Here is a 22077-nt window from a genome sequence, read left to right as displayed (position 1 = left end):
GAGAGCTTTTATTTGCAAAAAAAAAAAAAAAAAACAAACCCATCCTTAACCAAAAAATAGCCCAACCCTCACATTGTGCTGCAGTGCTTTCCCTTTAAGAAAAACATATCTCTCTCCAGATGCCTGCATCTCTTTGATACAAAAGGGTACACTAAGTTCCATCTATAAACAGAATCCACTAATTAAGAGTAATTGCTTCGGAGATTGGTACAGACTATTCAGCATCAGATGCATGTTCCTCTCAGATATCCATTAGCCTCTAATAAGATAATGCAGATGTGCCAGTCTGTTTCCTGTTTCCTTCTATTGTACCTTTATTGCCGTATATGGACCAATGGGATGGGCTGAACAATAAGTGGATGTCCTTTTGCTCCCAGAGCCCTTCTCAAAGGAATGTTTGTTATTAGATTGCTTTTTCTGTTTAGTTTCACATCACTATGCTAATAAAGGAAACATAACACTCCAAAGGCTTTTTTTTTTTTTTTTTTTACTTCTGCCACGGTAACTAGTTTATTGTTTAATTAAATCTTGTTGGATAGCCATGAAAACAAAAATGCAACATCTCACAGTCAGTGAGAACTGGTGCAGAACACAGTACGCCTCTTTATGAAATAAAAGTTTCCATGCATTTTTAAGAGTTTAAAGGCAGTGTGGTTATCGTGTTACTGGATCTGACTGATTTACACTTGAGTCGTGCTAAATCTGCTGAATTATTCAGTACCGCTGAATGCAACACCATCAGCCAGCATAATAGAAAGCATATGCATAATCAGGGATTTCAATACAAACTATACATTAAATACAGTAAGGGTTCTCAAAACTTGACTTGTTTTGAAAACAGCATTAGAATGTGTCTTGAAGCCACCTAATAAATAAGAACTCCACCGGCTCTGTCCCTTGAGAAAAACATGTAATATGTTGTTGAAAGGTTTTATATGCAAAATTTCTCTGAAATTGTTTTTGTGTCTCTGAGAAGAGCAACTTGCCTCTCCTGTCTTACTGTCCAGGCTGCCCTCCCAGTCCAGAGGTTCCTGTTTTAGCCTAAGATTTAAGGGAGGGGCGGGGGTTTGGCATTGGCAGGAAAATGGGAAATGAACTTAGAAGAGACTTCCTCTGTGACCCTGGAAACTTCGGGGGCAGCAATGCTGCAGACCGAGGGCTTGGAGAAGCAAATTCCCAAGCGCCCGGCTCTCTGCAGAACGTGTCCTCGTGTTGGGATGCCTCTCCTGCATTCCTGGTTTCCTCCCCCAGTTGTAAAGGAAGAGCAACAGCAGTTTGCTATGGCAGAAGGGTGTAGGGATGGCAAATTCAGCTTAGAGGTTTTCTGGGTGCTACATCTTGGATATCTTAAAATGACTGCTGAATTTCAAACATTGCCATACGTAGGGCAGAACTCCCCACTGACCTTTTCAGAAGTGAGGGAAGAAAAAAAAAGCAAAAATTCTGCTTTACTTGCGATACTGACAACTTAATTCCCTGCTATGGATAGTGAGAGGGGAAGAAGAGGAATGTGGAATTGGGGTGTTGTTGGTAAAAGGGAGGACAGAGTGTAACCTTCCTACTGACACAGAACAATTGGCCAAGCCTCCTGCCTTGGCTTCTTGCCTGTCCAGCTGTTGATGTGCATCAAAGTCACCTATAAAGCAAAAGGATTTTAGGAATTCAAATAAATCTTATACAAGTGAAAAATTCAGAAGGATGAGTTATGTTACAGTAATACCAAATATTGTTACCAAATGGAAGCTAAACAGCAATATAATGAATGAGGCTCAATACATTTAATATATTTTAGGAGAACTGACGGATGTCTGAAGAGCAAAGCTATTTTCTGTAGTCGAGCCTGTGCAAAATGCATAGGAAATTAAGAGACAATAAGGAAAGTTGGGTTACTGTTTATCCAGTAAAATTTGGAGCTTATATGTGAAAATTTGTAGTTTTAAATTTCTTCTCAGCTGTGCAAACACTGAGAAGAAATGCAGAAGAGACAGATACACCTGCTGCATTAACTGCAGCTGATAAATATTCTGCTCTGCACTAGAGCTACTGTAACCTCCTTCCCCTGTGGCCATCTGCTTTATCACTGAAGTCAAGTCAATAAAAGGCCTGTAAAAACCAAAGAGGAGGAGGCATATGTTCTGTCAAAGAAGAGTCATTGGCTGCTGTTCAATGCAGAGTAGTGCATAGTGTGATCATCTCTTGGTGAACCTTCAAAGGAACTTTTCTGTATGATCCTTTTCCATACTGCTTGTTCTAAGGGCCTTGTACTCATGAACAGTCACTAAGGAGAGGTCTATGGAAGAGGATTTTCATCGTATGCTGAGGAGATGCTCTGAAGTGCCTTATGACAGCCATTTTTTGAGAATTTTGCCTTCTGCCTCCAGGGCAGAAATCTGTGCTCTTGCATCACATGAATGGGTGGTCATCTACCATCCAGGTGACTCTGCAGTCAGTTTAGCTTGTTCCTTCTTGGTAAGTCCTCAGCTGTGGTAGCTGGCTCTTCCTGACCCATTTAGGGTAAGCTTGTCAGCTGTGGGGTATTTACCATGGCAAGTGACAACAAAGGAAAATCTCCTTCACAAAACTGACATCCGTACAGTGTTTTGAGCTATGGTACAGGTTTAGTTAGGCAAAAGAGATGTTTTCACCTTGGAATCACATGCAGCCTAGACATCTGTGGCTGATGTCCAGTGCTAGGTTCTCATCAATGAGTTCAGGGGCATGAATGTGTCTGTCTGGTGAAAGTGAAATGGATCCTGGGAGTTGTTTCATGGAACTAGTGTGAATGGGAACAACTGATTGTTGGGTTTCCTGTCCTGCAGCAGTTTCTACTTTGGGATGTCCTCTGCTGTGCAGTGATGAAAGTGATGGGTCTGTAATCTCTGTTACCAGAGCTGGTGACTTGAAGTCCCTTGATAACCACAGAATATGAGTGGCATTTGTTCCTTTACAAGAAGCTGGAGTTGCTGATACGTAGACGTCTGCCTACAGTTTGCTCCTTGACCATCGCATAAATGTTCAGCCGTGTGAACAACCTGGTGCTCCCAAGGGACGCTACTTGGGGTCAAATGATACACTGTTTAGAGTATCATGCCTATAGAAAGTAAATTTCTGAAGAACTCTGAAGAGGAGCAAGTTCTGAAGGCTTATCTCCAGCACAGCTATCTGCAGGAAATTTCTGGCCGTGAGTGGTGAAAGGAAGGTGATTTTTGAGTAAGGCAAGAAAAACTTACTTTCATGTAGTAATTTCAGTTTATAACTATATCTCACGTAAAATTATAAGCATGCAAAACTATAGGATTATAACCTATTTTGGGCACTGTAAATATATGTATTTGATACTGAGGAGGTATAACACTGCTGTGTTCTGTCATCACCAGCTTCATCACAGATCATGTTCCTTCAGTAATGAAGAAGTGACCAAGCAGTTTTCCTGAGTGCCTTTTTTCCCCTCTGTCCTGAAGGAGTTGCTTTTTTTCTGAATACTTTTCACTTAAATATGCAAATAGATCTGATGTTGTTCTGGGAACGTTTTGAAGTTATGATGAGCTCTGCATTTTTCTGGCTAATAGGAATATAATTGAAGGTATTAGATAGTTTTATAAGATGAATTTTGTTTCCAAAGCCCTACATCACTTAAAAATAGATGACCTTGTTCTGTGTTTAATTTAATGCACACATTTTTAGGGCTGGTATTCATTAGCATCCCTCTCCTGTTCTTTTTTTTGCAAACACTTAAAAGTGTAGTATTTTTGCCAGCTTCTATGGAATTGCTTTATAGAATTTTGCGTGTTCCTTTGATACTTGACTTTCCTTGTCTCTTAAGCTTCGTAAAGCCTTAGCTGGGTAAAACAGGCACCAGCGATGGTTCATCTCATTTTGTGTTGTCGATGTATTTTAGCGGCTGGGGCTGCCTCCCAAGGTCTGCCTGGTTTTGCTGGTCTCCAGGCAGGTCCTTGAGCTCAGCTTGACCAGCAGCTATGCCTTAGCTTGCTATGTCCCCTTCTTACAGCCTCATCTCTGCATACGTTTGCTTCTACTGGCATTAAAGGCATTTTGTGCATAATTTACACAGTTATCAAATACTTACAAGCTACATTTCAGTTATACCCAAGCAGGCTGCACTCGGCAGAAGCTGCTGTCTGAAAACATGCACAGCTGGTAACCTTTGCTGGTATTCCACACAGAGCAGAAACACTCTGCTGCTCTCTGACAGGCAAACATATGCATCTGAATTGGGTTTTTTCTTTTTCCTCCTTGCTCATTTGAATTCTTACTGACAACTGGTGCACTGAGTAGCAGTAGTGATAGTCAGTGTTGCATTGTCACAGTTTTCCTCCTCTGGCATCAGTTTTGCTTTGTGACCTTGACACATCATTGCACTGCTCCTTTATTTTCCCACCCAAAAATCCTCTTGCCTTTGGTTTCAGGCTATAATTTCAAAGAATTACAGATAAAAGTGCTGTGTAGTGGTGGATGTGGTTAGTGATCACTGACTGTGGCAGATGCAAGAGTGTAGTACATTGTTTCAGGAAACAAAGCTTTAGGCAGCCATGGATTGCCTTACTCTTGGGTGGCTGAGTTTGCTCTGTGGCTCCCACTGTCTTTCTTTTACAGCATGTGTTGGAGGAGATGAGTAAACTCTTCGTGCAGGGTGATGCTCAGCTGCAGCACTCACCGGCTGTTGCTTGGAGTACTGCATGAGTACACAGGAGCAGTGTTTGCAATACAGAGCAGTTGCAGCCTTCCCAGTACAGTATCTCTAAGACACCAGTAGCATTGCCCCAGCAGGTTGATTCAGAGACCACCAGCCATTTGCTATATGCAGATGCTATTTGCTATATGCTCCAGCCATATGCAGACTTGAACTGCTATGGCAGGAGCAAATTTCATGGGTGAGAGTATCACAAGACGCGTCCTGTTCTCAGCCTGGGGCTTTCAGTACAGAGCCTGAGAAAATGAGGACCCCTTGAAAGGTGGCAGCCATTTGGGTGAAACACTGAGGAAGGTGTGTGTAGCTCTGGATGACTTTGAAGATGGTGGTCATGAGAACAAGCAAGTTCCCTACCACAGCACAGGAGCAGTGTATTGAGTCATGTTACTCACCCAGATTATGAAATAATAGGTGCTTCTTTGTTTGGGCAGTTCCCCCTACCTCTCAAAAAAAGAAAAAAAAGAGAGAACGATCAGTAAGGTGTCTCCTAAGTGATAATAAGATAAACTAACTATTCCTTGTAAAAACAGTCATTGTTAAACCAATTACTGCTTTAACAGTCCAACCCAAGATCATCCTCAGACACATGCCTCAGTGCCCTGCCTGAGCCATGGCAATGAGGGAAGTTGAGAGCCTCCTCAGTGCCATTTGTTTTATAGCTTTTAGGGGGACACTGAAAGCTTTTACATACATGGAAATTTTTTAGAAGTTGATTTTTTTTTCCTCCCCCAGCATCAATATTTCAGGTAATTATTGATACGTTGGTTTTAAATCTGGAAGTTTTCACAACATGACTACGTCACACCAGAAATTGCTTTTGGGGTAGGAGATTGTGCAGGGAAATCAACTTAATGGGTGTTCAATCTCATGGGATACTGATAAATAAATGGTAACTTAACAAAAGTTACAGTGGGAAAAAAGCTTTTTCTATGTGCATGTTTAAAAAAATATGTATATTATAATCAGTATATTGTTTTCTTCCCCCAGACTTTCACAGTACACATCTGTACAGAGCAACTGTGCTTCCAGAGAAACATTTGCATAAGCAACTGAACTGCACCCTGATACCAGAGTAAGAAGTCTTTCTACCCACGGTCTCCAGAGCAAGAATGTCCTAGAAGGGAGAACAGTAGGAAGCAGTGATGAAATATAGGATGGACCTGATCTAGTGAATTACCTTTCCATCATCCCACAATCCAGCTCAAGCTGTACTTTCAGGCTTGACAGCCCTCGTCATTCACAGTTTGAGGTATTTAATTGTCTGGCCTGGAGTGATGCAACATAACATTTGTCCACTGTGAGGTGTTAACATGACAACCAGTAGCCGCACATGTCCGGTACCGGCCGTGAATGGACGTATGACTCACTATCCAGCAGCACCATATCCCTTACTTTTTCCTCCCGTCATTGGTGGACTGTCACTACCTTCCCTCCATGGACTCCAGAGTCACCCACCAACTAGTGGATGCAGCACCCCATCACCTGCAAGTAAGTGCTTGGTATTAATACCTTTTATTGGCCAGCTCTCCTCTAATAGAGAACTGATCGTGTTCATTCTGAAATTATACCAAGAGTAATTGCAGTTGTTCATCTATGATGTATTTTACTTGGGCAAAGAGCATGCATTTGTTTTGAAATACCATTTTCACTTCTTCTTGTTTTTGTAAAAATAAACAGGCAACTGTATGGCTTACCAAAGCTATTGAAACCAAGAGTGACAAAAACCTGCTATGCATTTTGGTATATCCTGCATTATTATATTAGCTGCAGAATCCAATGTTGCTTTTAAAGAAAAATTGACCTTTTTGTATTCGTGAATGGCAATGATTCCTCAGTATAGAATTCTCTTAAGCTGCACAGTTATTAATACTGCTTTAGTTTTCTTCCATAAGTAACTGCTTTCTTCCTGTGCAGCTTCTGAAGAGCAGCCCAGAGGACAGCTGGTAGCTGTGAGCTACCTGTGGCTGCAGAATGAGCCCTGGAGTCTGTGGTTGAGTTTCTGTTGTGGTTTAACCCCAGATAGCAACCAACTATCGCACAGCTGCTTGCTCACATCCCCTTTCCCCCACAGTGGGATGAGGAAGAGTATCGGGGGGGAAAAAGGTAAAACCCATGGTTTGAGATAAGAACAAGTTAATAATTGAAATAAAATATAAGAATAATTGTAATGGAAAGGGAGACAACAAAAAGAGAGAGAGAAGTAAAACCCAGGAGAGACAAGAGATGCTCACTGCAGTTGCTCACCACCTGCTGACAGATGCCCAGCCAGTCCATGAGCAGCCATTGGCAGCTCCTGGCCAACTCCCCCCAGTTTATATACTGGGGATGGCACTTTACCTCATGGAATATCCCTTGGGCCAATTCGGGTCAGCTGTCCTGGCTGTGCTCCCTCCCAGCTCCTTGTGCACCTCCTCAGTGGCAGAGCATGGAAAACTAAAAAGCCCTTGACTTACAGTAAACACTACTTAACACAGTGATGCTTTAGTTGTTGCTATCAACATTATTCTCATACTCAATTCCAAACCCACAGCTCTCTACCTGCTTCTAGGAAGAAAATTAATTCTCCCAGCTGAAACCGGGACAGTTCTACATGCGGCACTGCTGAGGATATTAGCTGGGCAAGGCTTTTTCATTGCCTTATGACAAGCATGCTTTCTGCTTGGTCTTAGTTTTATGTATGTTTAAGTGGCTCCAAACAAAGCTGTCCCAGGTATAAACTTTTTAAGTGGGATCACTTAGACATGATACCTCTCTGGAGGTCTTTGCAGTGGGTGACTAATGTATTTATCACCCAGGAAACCCAGATGTATACAGCTTTGCAGATCAGTTTGTTGTTGAAGGTGCTTGTCTAAATACATTACTGTGGCTGTTGGATATGAGAAGTCTTGACTGAACAGCACATGTGTGGAACAATGCACTTTCTACTAAAGGAAAAGGAGGCTTGTCCCTGATACATCTTTCAACAGAAATCTCACAAAGTTTCAGCTCCGAACTTAAATGGGAAATCACAGTGAAGACAATACTTCTGAAGAGTTAAGTTGTATGTTTTGTGCTGCTTGATACTAATTGTGGCTTCACGTCTCAAGTACACATGCTGGAATGCTGGGCAGTCTTGAAGTATTCAAGACCATATACTGGTAGGGGTTTTGTTTCTTTATTTGTTTGTTTGTTTGTTTTCCATTTGTGTGGACAGTTTTCATCCAGTCACACATGTGAAGAAGTATAATTGGGTCAGGTATTTATTTGCCCTGTTCTATTGCAGGGTGTTTATCTTTACTGGAGATGAAAAACAAAACAGCCAGAAGGTCTACAAGTAACTTCAATTTTCCAGTCCTGTCAGAAATTATCCTGGTTGATTATCAGGTTACCATTCTGAATTTATCCTGCACTACTTCAGGAATACGCACCTGTTGAAGAAATAGTTTTATTAGTAAGTGGGAATGTTTTCTGAGGCATACATTGGTAAATATCAAAATTATATGGCGCAGCAATGCAGAGTTTTTCTTTTCTATGAATTATTCCTGTGGAGTTAAGACTGTGTTGCTGATGCATTATTAATGATTAATAAACCAGTCAGTGCTCAGCCTCTCAGAAAAGTAGTGCTTAGTATGAATTTCTGTCAATATGCAAAATAAGTGGCTACTTCTGAATCTTGGGGTTTGTGTCTTTATGCCCTGGTCCCAGCATTTTCAGGTCAGTATTTTTGTTGAGGTGCTTTGCAGCACTGGCTCTCTGACTGAGCACAAAAGCCTGGCAGCTGTTGTGCATAGCTCAGGGCAATAGTGTTTGCAAATACCAGCTAAAGTTGGCAAGATAGGACAGAGGATGACTTGAATGAGAATTTCTTTTAAGACACAGTCCGCTGCAGGTTGACTCTTCTGGTTTGTACTACTTTGTTTTCATACCTGTGGTGTCAACTCTCTGTCTGTGGACTTCTGATTCTGGAGCTTAAGGTTTCTATCACTGGATTTATAGAGACAAGTTCTTGGAAGCATGCAGGTTGAGCTTTAGGTTGTATTTCAGGGTTCTGTTCTTCATTGTAGATTTTGTTTGTTTATTTGTTTGTTTTCACAATGAAGCCACCCATAGGCCAAAGTCAGTATGATTGATTGGCTCTATTAAAGTTAGAATTTATACTGTGTGATGGAATAATGTAGAACTCTCTTGCAAAGACCTGAAAAAATTAAAGTTTGGCCAAACCAGTGCTCTTTACATGCTTAAAGCTATTGTACTGTTTATCTTCCAGATTCTTTTCATGCGTGTAGAATCCAATAGAAATGATTTTACATAACAGGAAGGTTATAAAGATCTCTTTAATCTTTTTAAAACAATGCCATTCTACAGCTTTTGTTCAAAGTTAGCGCCATTTGAGCTTTTGTATTAGTGTCTTGTGTTATTTTGTTCTGTTTTGGTTTTAAACTTTTAATGATGGCAGAATAGCCTTATATCAAGTTGCATTAAGTTATCTTAATCTACAGTTGGGGTAGGTATCTCCAGTCCCATTAAACAGACAAGAGTACATCTTAGACACATGAATTGTATGAGCACAAGGGGCTTACCATAAACGCTCAGGATGGAGTGATTTAGTTTCATTGATGTTAATAATGCTGTTGCCTCTGTGACCTGTGACTCGGCTTCTGTTTTTATACTGAGATACATAGTGCAAAATACTTAATAATTGGAGGTCTGGTCGCAGTGCTAGAGAGGTCAGAAGATGAAAAAACCCACTTTTATGGGTATGTGAACGATGCATTAGCACCGAACGAGACCACGGTCAAGAAGATCGTTACTTTTGTGAAGTCCGATTGATTTACCTACAGCTGTATTACCCCGTGGAGCACAGAGCAGACATCTTCACTCCTGAGATCAGGTGGCGTGCAGGCTTCCCTGTCCACATTAATGAATGAGGAATTTCTTCTACACAGCAGAGACGGTTTCAGGAGATTACTGCTTAGCTCATTTAGAAATGGTGAGAGAAGGCAAAACTGGGGACATTCTTGTGCTTTTTGGGTCATGCACCAGTCTGTTGTAGACCAAGAGAGTTCAGTTCTTTGCCAGACTGGGAGCAGCTATGGGAAATGGGCAAAAGTCCTGCAGAGACATGTTTGCAATAGGAAAATAAGGGAACACTTGTGAAATATTTGGGGAAGGAGTAAGTAAATACGGGCAAATATCATTACTTGACATTTTATTAAAGTAAAAACACCTTAGGTTCAGGTGAGTAGCGGTCACACAGGCAATTCTGGTATCTGAGTGACATTGCTCTCCATCAGCCCTGGAAGAAGGGCCAGGACCCATCTGGCCATCATGAGACCTAATGCTGCTGCCAGAGATCAGTGAGGCAGCTGTCACAACATGAGGATACCAGCTTTAGAAGAGTTTACCTTCTTTATAAAACATCTGTTGTGGCTGTAACAGCACATTTTAATTTATAGAAAAAGATTAGTTATAAAAATTAAGTCTTAGAAAACCCCCAGACTACAAGAAACACCCCTAACCAAGTGAATCACCACCTGAAAGTTGAGAAGGAAGGTATGTAAAAGCTGTACAGATTACTGTAGTATATCCAGGGAGTTGAAAACTGGTGAGGAAAGTGCTGCCTTTATGTTATGGCTGATGGAACTGCAAGGCACACAGCGATGTTGCAGTTTCACAAGCAAATCTCAGCATGGGGAAGATGAAGTCCTGCTGCTTGTTTGTAGAGTATCTTTGCAAGGCTGGTTCCTGTAACATCACTTCAGCAGAATGAGATTTACAGAATTAGTTTAACATGGGTAGAGACCGCTACATAACAAAGCCAGTTGGTGTGAGCTGGAGGAAAAAGCTTAATCTGAGCTAATGCTGTGATGAAAGGAATCCCTGAGTGTATCCTAGATCAAATTAAAAAAGGGTCTGGACAATAATCACAGTGGGAGTCACTAAATAATAAAACACTTTGTTTGGCAATTGTTCCCTTTCTGCTTGGACTGAGCATCTGCTTGAATGAGGTGATTTGTGTAGCCTATGGCATTCGATGGGAGCAATCCTATATTCTACCTCTGACCCCTGCCCCACATCTTGGTCCTCAGGCTGCCAACATGAGCCTTTGAATCCTTGATGTCCTCCCTTCCATTTATTGCAAGGGAGGAATAGGAGTAGCTTGGTAAGGGGACAGGGAAGAGCAGTCAGTCTGATACAAGCATGTCCTGGAATTTATATAAACTTAGTAAGGTTGCTTCATCCAGATTGCTTGGAAAAAAGTAATCTGAGTGTGTTATTTAGAGGACTGTTGGGATGCCATGGAGAAAATTCCATATTAAGGTTACTCGTATTTTAGCCAAGCTTTTCCATTCTTTTCTGTCTGGGGTGTTTTAAAAGTGTATTGTAAAGAATAAAGGACTTCATGTTCTGTTTTATGTAAGTCTTTGAAATATGAGAAAATGTATGGAAAGTAAAATCAACTGAGGAACTCAAAGAGGCAGACAAAGAAGTACCTACAACATTATTTCTGGGTTGTGCTATGTAAATGCTAATTATTTTATTTAGTAGCCAGTATTACATATCAGGCGTTTCAGACATGCTCAGGACAGGCAGATTGTTGTTTTGGGCATTGTTTTTTGCTGGAATTGTTTTTCCTTCCATTAATGCAATTATTAACTACTTGAACTTCATCTTAAAGATTGCTTGCTTTCCACACCGCCACCCCCCCCCCACCCCCCCCGGGAAATGGATTTTCCAGTGGTGTCATTAAAAAGTACGGTTAAATCCAGTGTAACTGGTATAGTACTGAAAGATATTTTTGCCAGCCCCACCCGTTGCAGGAATTCATTTACTTTTCCAGTCCTGTTGTTAATCATTATATTGACACAGAAAGTCCTCCCAAAAGCACTCTTTGGCAGATTGCATTAAATATGAATAGCAGATATTCATTACGATGTGTTGCCCCCAAGAGAACTCTAAACTATCTGCACTACTCATGAGCAGGCAAATACACTAATTCTCCAGCTATTCAAATTATTTTCAAATAGTTTAGTGTGTCTCTAATAAAAACAAGAATGTCTCTGTTTCCCTTAATTACTTAGAAGGTCAAGAACTCCCACATCTCACTTTACTTCACAAAATGGGGAATATTCCTGTTGGAGATTGGAGTATGGTTAGTATATGATGGATTTTCTTCCATTGGCATAGTTACTGAGGCAAGTGCTATCTGTAATGGACTGAAAAAAAAACCCAACCCTCATCACTCTTTGGCTCTCTGGAATTGTCTAAAGTAGTATAATAGTTATACTGAATTAGGAAAAAATACATGAATCAACCTTGTTTGATTATGTTGTTGAGTTTTTTTCTTACGTTCTAATCTTAGTGTAGCCGTCTCCATTTTCCCAGTCTTGTCTCCCTGGGAAAGCTTGCTGTGTGGTCATTTACATGTATCTGCAATTAGCAGATGACTTTCAATGTACCTACTTGGTGCATGTGTTGTCCATCTTTATTGGAAAGACAGAACATGTGTTTGCATTCAGGAGGAGGGGGATAAACAGAACATGAATCTCAGATTTCTTAGCCCCAGCCAATGTTGCCTCACGCTGGCAAGTCTGAGGAGCAATGTCCAGATGATCCTCTGCAGATACCATTTGTGACCCTGGAAACCACCATTTCTTTTCATTTCTTCCTTTTTGTCATGTTGTGGATTTTTTCCTGGTGGAGCTCTTTGTGCAGCTTGAAACCATCCACGCTCCGATTATTAAAACTATGTTACATTGTCATCTTCAGATTTTAGTGGATTTGAAACTACCGAAAATTTAAACTTGCTTTTTCATGCTAGAGCTTTTTTTTCAGTATTGCCACTTTCAAATAAACCAGGAGCTCCTCTCTACTTGGTGCAGCTGGCAATTCCTGCCACACCACTGCCCTGCCGAGGTGGGTCCTCAGCACCCTGTGGATGCAGTGCACATCAGATTTTAGTGGGCAGCATGCTCATCTGTGAGAAATCAATCTGGGTGTGTATGGACAGGAATTTGCTTCCTGGGAGGAAGCCAAATTTAGAAATTTTCTTCTCTGGCGGGGAAAGTGTGTGGTGCAATACTGGCATGTGCTCCATAATGGCTCGGTGCATGCCATAGTCTGAAGGAGCCTGGCGTTTGAAGCCAAATAGGAGCTGTCAGAGAATTGCTCCTTCCCTCTTTATGGGCCCCAAAGCAAGGAAATTCCCCAACAAAATGCCTTGTTACTTAAGGCTGGAAATATGTTTCCGTGGAATATTGCAAATGACCTTTTCCTCTGCTCTGGCTCAACAAAAATAAAACCCAGTAGCTCCCAGTATTGGGGACATCAGGAATGAAGAGTGAAGGGCTTGTTCTAATCCCCCACTGTTGGCTCATTCGGGGTGACTCCTCTGCTGCCCCTCCACCCGGTGATGGTGTGTTTGGTGTCGGATCATCCATCACAGATGAAGCACCCACTATATGTTCAAAAGGAATGTAATGCCAGGCTTTGGGGTTTGGCAAGGTGGCAGCACCCAAAGTTATTTCAATGTGTTTCCAATACAAGTCAATAGCTGCAGTCTTCTGAAATTGCTAATACTGTGATAATTTATGATACTAAAAGTAAACATAAGCTTTTGATTTTCCAGCTTTCTGTCTGAAGTGGTATGTTTAGCATCTAATCATGTCATTTTAACTATGTGGAGAGTTTCCATTCAGTCACGTTGCTGTGCAGGTCACTGTGTGGATTGGGGGGGATTTTGTAAATACCTTTTTTTGTGTGTGATCTAAAATGGGCTTTTTGTTTTGCTTCAGTGCTGGCCTTGGTAAGATTTTCCTTCTTTAGTCTACGTGAGTTGTTAGTTTGTGTTTATTATGGTTTTAGCAATATGTAGTGTTTAATTGGGAAGTCTTATTTAAGATTAGGACAGGGACAGATTTTCTTCATGAGAGATCAGTGTATGGTTTTCCTCTGGTACAATATCTTCCCCTTTTGCCTATTTAGGGAATATGGGGAACAAATTGTGTTATGTGGACTTTTCAGCTGTATCAATGACAACATGTTTCCCATTTAAAATGATAAATACCCACCCTATCTGATGAGCCCCAAAAGGGCAGGGAATCCTTTTTCCCTTCCTTTGTCCTTCAGCACTCCATTTCCTTTCTTACTGCCCAGAATAGGCCTACATCAGTAATATTCATAAATGATTTACAAAAGTAATTCCTGTGTAATAGCTTGGGACGTCAAGATTTTATGATGCTGCCAGATGTGCTATCAAACAAAATTATCTGGTTCAAAAAACTTGTGATAAATCTAGTCAGGGAAAATTCCCCAGGGCAGACTCACCCTCTACAAAAGTAACTATATCTCATAAAATTGTTAGATTTGCCTTTACCACATGTTTGAAATCAGACTTAAAGCAACAGTTTTATTCATATCAAAACTTAGGTTTGGTATAAACTAACAAACAGGAAGAACTGGCCTTAAGCAACAGAAAACTCTTTTCCTTTCAAAACACCACACGCACTCAGAGGAAATGTCAGAGTAAATATCAGAAATATTCGGAAAACCAGAACCTGCATCCCTAAGATACTCAACTGTTTTGTCTAGATAATGCATTTTTAGAAAGTAGTCATACCCTAAATATAGTGGGTGTCACCTGGGTTGGGCTGCTGAGCTCCTGATGGCTGTATCTGAGTACCCTGAGGCTGTGCAGTGAGCAACATGCCCAGCACCTTCCCTGTGTGTTTGATTCTTCATGGTCTGAGTCAGGGAAAGTGTATTGGTAGCAAGGTGTGTGTTTTGGCCAGGAGTTCAGGTTTTGAAGGAGGGGAAGTGCTGGAGATGCACTGGAAGTCCTTGTGTGGCCATGCCTCCATATTGGGGAAGGCTGGACAAAGGCAATGCACCCTTGGCTTAGCTCTGCAGTTTTATGCTGGTCCTTACTTCTCAGGAAAGCCCCCAAGGATGTTTAGGTGCCTCCAAAAACATACTTCACAGGTGTAAGTACTTCAGTTATGCCAGAGGAGCAAGAGGTTTTTGAGCATGGTTTTCATCCTGTAGTTCAAGGTATTTGGGAGAGGGGCTGAAAGTCATGGTTGCTGGGAGCATCTGGGGCAGAAATGCTGAGTTCAGGTGGTGGAAGAGTCTGGTTCAGGATTTCTTGGGAGGCTAGAGCAGAAGAGGAGAGGTGGGTCTGGAGGCTTGTGATGTGCCATGTCTCTGGGGAATGCACTTCTGCTTTCAGAGCACTCTGAGATATCCATGGGCCACTAGACAACACACTTGCTTACAGCTTCAGTTAAGATGGAAGTCAGGTAATTAATGCACTTAATAGGTGTGGACCTCCAGGCAGAGCTTTGTCTTTGATGTTTTTCAGTGTTGAAGGCCAGTCAAATTTGATTTAACCTCAGCATTAGCTTTCCTGAGCTTCGTATGTTTCAATCTAAGACTTGGACTAAGGCTGATAATCAACTTTTTTAAAGAAATGTGAACTGCAAGAAATTAAGATGGGCAGAAAAAACCCCAGAAATACTGTGGAAAACTCAGAAGAATACTTACCTCATCCTTTTAGGATGGATTTCCTCATCCTTTCTAGGGGTGGATTCAGACCCCAGCATGACCACAGTGAGCCCTGTGAAGACTCTGCCTGTGGTCACAACTGGAGATCATTTTTTCTTGTATGTGTGCAAAAATTATGTAGTTGATTCTTAGAAATTAAGGCCTTGATCTCTCAGCTAAATCAGTAAGAGCAGATAGCACTCTCTCCTTAAATTTAAGACCTAAGATGCTTTTCAAAGCTGTCTTTTACTAAAGATGTATTTTGATATTTGCAGTAATGTGGGGAATATAATTTCTGAGATAACATGGGGGGGCAAAGTGTATGCTTATGCACTTCTCATTTCTGAAAGTTAAACGTTTTCAGGTGTATTTTAAGGCTTCATAACACCACATACCTAACTAGAAACTTTTACAACCCGTGATGTTTTTTCCACTCAATTTTTTTTAATACCTAAAAGTTAGTTTCAATGAAGGAAATGCCAAAAATCCTTTAAATACAGCTGTAATAGCATCACTTTTTCCTCTCTGTATTTAAAAATAAGAAGAAAGACGTTATTTACCAGTACTGAATACTCCAGGGAAGAAAGGTGTCCTATGGCTGCTCTGTGCAGCCTGCAGCTGTTACCAGAGGTTCTGCCCAAAAACCTCTGGGCTCTAACAACCTCTGCAACTGTATTTGAGGGAGAAAAAACTTGGCTCCTTTTTAGGATTGCAAGCATCCAAACCAAAAGCTGGAGTGCTCTCCTCACAATCAGTCCCTGTCAGTGGAAAATGCAACGCAATTTCCTGTGCACCCTGATTTCAGTTGGGTGGCGTGACCACCATGGAACACAGCATCTGACAGGGGAAATACCTACCCTTCTACAGCGGAGCCAAAGAAAGTCCCCATTCTTTCTATCCTTATTCCCTTCTTATCCTCATTCCTTCCGGCCACTGAGTGATACTTGTTCGAGGGTAATGATCCTGTAGAGGAATGCACAGGCGTTCTTCTAGAGCCCTGAAACGAGTCCACATTGTAAATCTGCGGTCTTTGGAAGAATCCACGTGCATACCAGCACTACCTAAAAGCTATCAGCAAAGGCATTTGGTGGGAAGTGGAATTGTATCATGTAAAGAAATCTGTTTATTATATATTACTTTCGCATAGCAATTCCAGGATCAAGAGTTCTGTTATTTGAGAAATTAAATCCTGCGAGGATCATTAAAAGTACAGAAATAGTGATGTCATTACAAAATTAACTGGCTATAAACCCACAGGGTGACATGTCGATTCATAAAGGGAATAGCAAAACATAATGCAGGGCACATCTGCTGCTCCTATTCCTGCACAACCATCAGCCTACTGGTATCTGCAGACCACTTGAAATTGAACATCTGTTAGAAGCACTCAAAAAAGCAGCAGGAGAACCTGTACACCTTGCAAAATGCTTTGCTGTCAGTAACATCATAGTTTCAAAAGTGTATTCTTACAAAAATTGTTATAAGTCCCCCTCAAGTCCTAGATCTTCCTGGTATTGTTTCTTAAATAGCAACAGCATGAGTAATAGTAAAAATAACGTGTACTTTTCTAAAGACTTTCCTAACATTTTTATTACTTTTTATTTATGGTACCATTGCAACATGCAGACTGCTATAGAGTCTTCAAACAAAGACGGATATGATCTCTGTTCCAAGTAGCTTGGAATCAAAAAAAGGAAGATATATGAAGAGCAAGAGAAAAAGGACATGACTTCTGGGCCAAGTGAAGGAGGGTGAAGAAAGGTTTGCATCCTAGAAAGGGAAAGCTGAGTTTGGGGCTTTAAAAAAAAAATGCTTGGATGCTTAGAAACAAGACAGCCTGTGGAGGCTGACCTGGCTCTTGTGAAGACCAGCAATAAGACACTGCAGTGCATTTCACAAAACCTATGTGCATGATCGACAGTCGATTAAGTATTGTAATTTAACTGCATCGTCTGAACGCTTACCCAGTCAGGATGATAGCGTGTTTCTCCAAGCTGCATGGTGTGGCAACTAATTTGCAATTTTCTTCTGTTTAACGAAACCAGAAATATATTTAAGCCAGAGAGAGAAAGATTTCACTATTGATTAGCAGTAGTTGGTGTTGCAAAGTGACCTGACAGACATTTGGAATGCATCAGCTGCCTCATGGCAGAGCAGCCAAACATCTTGAAGCACAGTTTGCTCTCTTTCACTTTTATTACTTGCAGAAGAAGTGAGCTCTGCCAGGGTATTATTGGAAGGGATGTTTGCCATTTTAATATGTAATTACTCACACAAACTCGATGAAAACATGTTGCAATAGCTTTGATTTTTAAATAGGTAATGGTATTTACTTGTAGTAAAAAATGAGAATCATTGTAAATTATTTGGGGAAGTGAATTAAAGCATATAGCACAAGTCACAGAAGATGCCCAGTTTTATTCCATGAGTACCAAAGTATTGTTTCGGATATATTCCCCATTTCACTTCTTTTAATAACGAAAGAATTTTTTACCTTCTTGTCCAAGATGAAGCTGGAACCTTCCATAGCTAAAGCGAAGCCTAATTGAGGCAGTCCAACACTAGTGCAAGGTTATGGAGAGTCACTGACGTGGGCGGTTCAAATGGGGTTTCTGCCAAACCTTTGTCATCATTCTGAAGCACTCTGCGTGAGTGCCAGGGGTTTCTAATAGTGCTGAGAATTTTATACAATGAACAACCCGGAATTAAAAAACCTAATGAAGTGTGCAAAGGAAGAGCATTAACACTAAACCCAGAGTGAGATATGTGCATTTTTTTTCTCCTGAGATGTTGTTTGGTAATCCATTTTTTAATCAGTTCTGCACCCATGAAATTTCTTTGACTGCCCAGAATACTCCACAGTTATAGTTCCAGTCAGAAAGCAATGAAGTGATAATGAGTGTGCGCCCCTGTTTGGTAAACGTTGTCTCTTTTTGGGCGGGGGAGAAGTAATAGTGTTTCAGAGGGTGTTAATAAAATTGTTAAAGCTGCTCTCCAACAGCTGCAAGGACTCTGGAGCTGGTGCCTCTCCTTTCTCATCAGAGGTACTGAGCACATTTTGGTGTCTAGCAGATTTCTTCTCTTTGGAGGAAAAGAGTAATTTTGGGGTCAGATCTGTTGTTTGAGGCTGGCAAACTGGAGCTATATCCCAGAAGGAATCCAATGCCCGAAGTCCCTTTCCTTACCTGAGATGCAAGTCAGAGTCCATCTGCACATCACCCAGGAGCCCTTCCTTTAATGTTTTTCTTTACTTTTTTGTCCCTGCAAGTTGTCTGATTGTGTCTGGTTTTATTTAATTGATTTACGTGGTGTTTGGGTGCTTCTGTGCTTTAATTCCATACATTTAATTACAGAAAATGTTTCTGCTCCCTCCTTCCTTGCTGAAGGAATTGCTTTGTATTTATCCTCAAAGTGGAAGGGTGGCATCTTCAGTGAGATGCGTTTGCAGTTAGAGGGATTCAGAAGTGGTTTCTTAGAAGGTTAGGCTGGTTCTTGGCACCCAAGAAAAGGGGGACCACAGTCTGTGATAGGGCTCATGCCTGGATGATGATACAAGAGCTGGCTCCTGGGATATGGTTTGAAACAACTTGTGAAAACGTGGGAGCCAGTGAACAAATTCCATTTCTAAGTTTCTCTGAGATGACTCCAGCCAAGGGGTGCTCTTCACCTGTGTTTGCTGAGCACTGGTCATCCCACAAGGGTAATGAAGAAGGCATTGGAGCCACGCTACTGAGTCACATCACCTTCGAGCTTCCAATTGCAAGGTTGATGGTAAGCGTGTGTGACGATTTGCAAAAAATGCTGATCCTTTTCAATTGGCTATCGGTCCGGAAAGTTGGGAACCATTGACCTAACGTATGTCTCTAAGGTCAGAGAGACCTATTTCCAAGGATTTGTGCCCAGGATCAGACATCAGCCTGCTAGGAGGAGCATGAAGAAAGGTTGCTGTCACAATGAAGTATCACTTCTTCTTAGGATGGACTACTTTTCCCTTATTTTTTCCCCAGAATGCTTATTGTTCCTGACCTGATTTCAGAATATCTTGGATTTTACAAGACACAGCAATACTTTGGACCAAAATTGTATACTAGAATAGATGTCACAGGGTGAAAGTGGCTCCAATGAGTTTCAAATCCAACAAGGGGCAAATTTTTTTGTGAACCTGTTAATCACTTTAAACAAAATTGCTCCCCAAGTTGTTGGGAATGATGTGTTCGTCTTTGTAGTTGTGTATGCCTGTGTAGGAATTGAATAAAATCCTGCTGCCTTGCTGGATGGCTCTCTGTGTGAACATCACTGACAGGATTGGGTCTGTCCATCTCGGTGTTCACTGTAGGTCTTTGCAGAAGGACCTTGGTCTGGGTGCCTGTGCCAGTATTTTTGTGTTCAGGAGGTGCATTGTTCAATTATTTTAGAAAATGTTGGTCTCAGTCAGCCCATGTAGTTTCTTTCCTAGTGAAAGGTTATAATTTTCTGTGCAGTGTTTGTGTTGCAGCAGAAGGTCTGGGATGACTGGGGGAAAAGGTTGAAGGAGGGCAGCCAGGGCTGCTAGAAGGATTGCTGGTGTTTCTGAGGGACGGAGGGAACAGCCTTCACCCGTGGCAGACATTTGTTATAGATTCCCTCTAAGATCAGGAAATGAGTACAGTCATCGCTTTGTAATTAACTGTGAGGGGAAAATCTCGGGAGATGGCTAAAACAGATTTGTCCACTTAGAGAAGGAACACCGTGACTTAACAGGTGTATGGTGCCTGTACTGCACTACTTAGGAGTTCTTCAGGCTCGGCTGCAAACAAAATATTATCCGACTATAATAACATTGTGAACCCAAAGACCTTAACTGGTTTCATTATCAAGTGAGTGCCTGAGGGGAAATACACAGATGGAAAGGCATTCCTTTCCTTTGGTATAATGCTCTCGTGCCAGAGAATTTATGGCCAGGACGTGGTTGGCCCTTGCATGGGCTACTGGTGGGGGAAATACATGAAGTCATTCTGGTCTTTTTTTTTTGGATTGTTATCTTGTAGCCTGTTTAAGAGGTGAGTTTTCATTGCCATCCCCAAGCTTGGGGACAGCATGCCGCAAACTACGAAGTGGGGTTTGTGCCAGCTGGCATTACCTTCTTAGAATTTAATTTACTGCAGGATGTGCTGGAGGGCTGATCAGAAGTGGTCCCCTAAAAGTGGAGGGGGTGTAAGGGGGGTTGTTTGGTTTTTGTTTGGGTGGATTTGGGTGTTGAGTATTTTTTGTTTTGTTTTGGGTTTTTTTTTACTTTTTCTGGTGCAGACAGATCTTGGAAAGATCAGCTCTTTGTTGTGTATTTCCAACCCCTGCTCTACTGGCTAGAGATAGCATCTACAAGGCAGAGCCCTATAGCTCAGGCAATCTGAAAGGCTACACAGGAGGGGGTAAAAAAAGGGAAAGAAAGAGATATTAACTCATCATTTAGCTAGTTGAGGTGTCTATACTCTTTTCCAGTTCACAAGTTACCCTGTGGTTTCTCAATTATAGATGTCAGAAGAAAGGTATGAAAGCTACGTTTTTAAAATCTGTGACCACAGAGGCTGATGTTCCCTGGAGAGGAGTCTGGTCTATCCATTTTGGAGAACCTGAAGATGAAGGTGCAGAGCGCATTAGCTGGTTGTCTAAAATACTGTTGTGTTTTACAGAACTAAACAAATACAGAAAGATGGAAATTGCATGCAGGATCCATGTTATGTTTGTGAGTGTGTGCGTGCACATTTAGACTTATTCGAGAACCCCAAAGGTATTGAAGCAAAAACTAAATAAATAATGAAGTTGTGGTTCAATTGTAAATGTTAATGTTTCTGTGAGAGACTGAAGAAGTTCTTTTATTATTCAAATTGGCTTGTTCCTTCCTTGTTTATTTACCAGTTTGCCCTCTTTTTGAACATTATATATGATTTCACGGTGAAGAGTTCACAAATCTTAAAATGTTGCCTTCTTGTCAGTGACACTGACTGTACTGCAAAGGTCTTCTTGGAATTTCATACAGATCAAATAGCTCTGTTTGTTAAAAAAGGTCAGAAAAAAGGTCACCAGAATCTTTCATTGTTGGCAAAACTACCTATTTTTTTTCTTAGTCTGGGTCATAAAAATAGCTGAACAGAACTGCTTTCACTGAATTTATTGATTAAAAACAAGCAACCACTCCCTTTCCCCAGTCTTCCTCCTCCTTCTAACAGACATCTGGCATGGAAAATGTAAACTAGGTATTTTTATCAGGCTGTAAGCACCCAGAGTCTGCTATGATGGCTACTGCAGGGAAGCATAAGAATAAGGAGCTTCAGCAGCTCTGCTTACAGCCACTTCTTCGTTTGAAGACGATGCTTTGCACAGGTGTTAAAATGCGATGCCAAAGTACATCTTGATGTTAGCATACTGTACATTGAAGCCTGTAATTAACTGCACCCACCTGTATGCTGGCATTTTTGTGACTCTTGCCATCCTTTAAGATGTGTGTATCTGAGGATCTAATCCATCTAAGCTTCTGGACACCCTGAACTACAAATGAAGTCGGAGAGCTGCAGGCACACAGCTCCTGGCAGGATTATGCACCCAGTGAGCTATTGCTCTCATTATGTTGCACTGCAATATATCATCAGTGTGAAACATCATCCTAATGATGCATTAGTGTAATACATCATCAGGGGAGTCCCACCAGTAATGTATTACTCCAAGTATGGTGCTACTCAGTAAGAAAATCATCTCACAGTCCTTGTGTTGTTTCAGAACAGCATGAACGGAGGCAAAATATGTTGCTTAAGATTGATGCAGCTTCCCAATTTCATAACTATGTTAATGGTGAGGGTACCTTCTGTATG

At 41.3% G+C, this 22077-nt stretch overlaps 1 protein-coding gene across 10 annotated transcripts in view; it reads left to right on the top strand.

The window, feature by feature from the left end:
* Window positions 1-22077, top strand: part of RARB (retinoic acid receptor beta) — a 323955-nt gene that overhangs the window by 124372 nt on the left and 177506 nt on the right. For all 10 annotated transcript variants that reach the window (XM_039548240.1, XM_039548239.1, XM_039548244.1 and 7 more), the window contains one exon: window positions 5699-6199. In XM_039548240.1, the coding sequence (XP_039404174.1) occupies window positions 6022-6199 (178 nt within the window). In that variant the 5' untranslated portion in view covers window positions 5699-6021. The remainder of the gene's footprint in view (window positions 1-5698; window positions 6200-22077) is intronic.

Source organism: Corvus cornix, chromosome 2, assembly GCF_000738735.6.
Source record: "Corvus cornix cornix isolate S_Up_H32 chromosome 2, ASM73873v5, whole genome shotgun sequence".
Taxonomy (NCBI): domain Eukaryota; kingdom Metazoa; phylum Chordata; class Aves; order Passeriformes; family Corvidae; genus Corvus; species Corvus cornix.
Note: the sequence above shows the minus strand (reverse complement) of the source record. Positions and strands in the feature narration are given on the sequence as shown.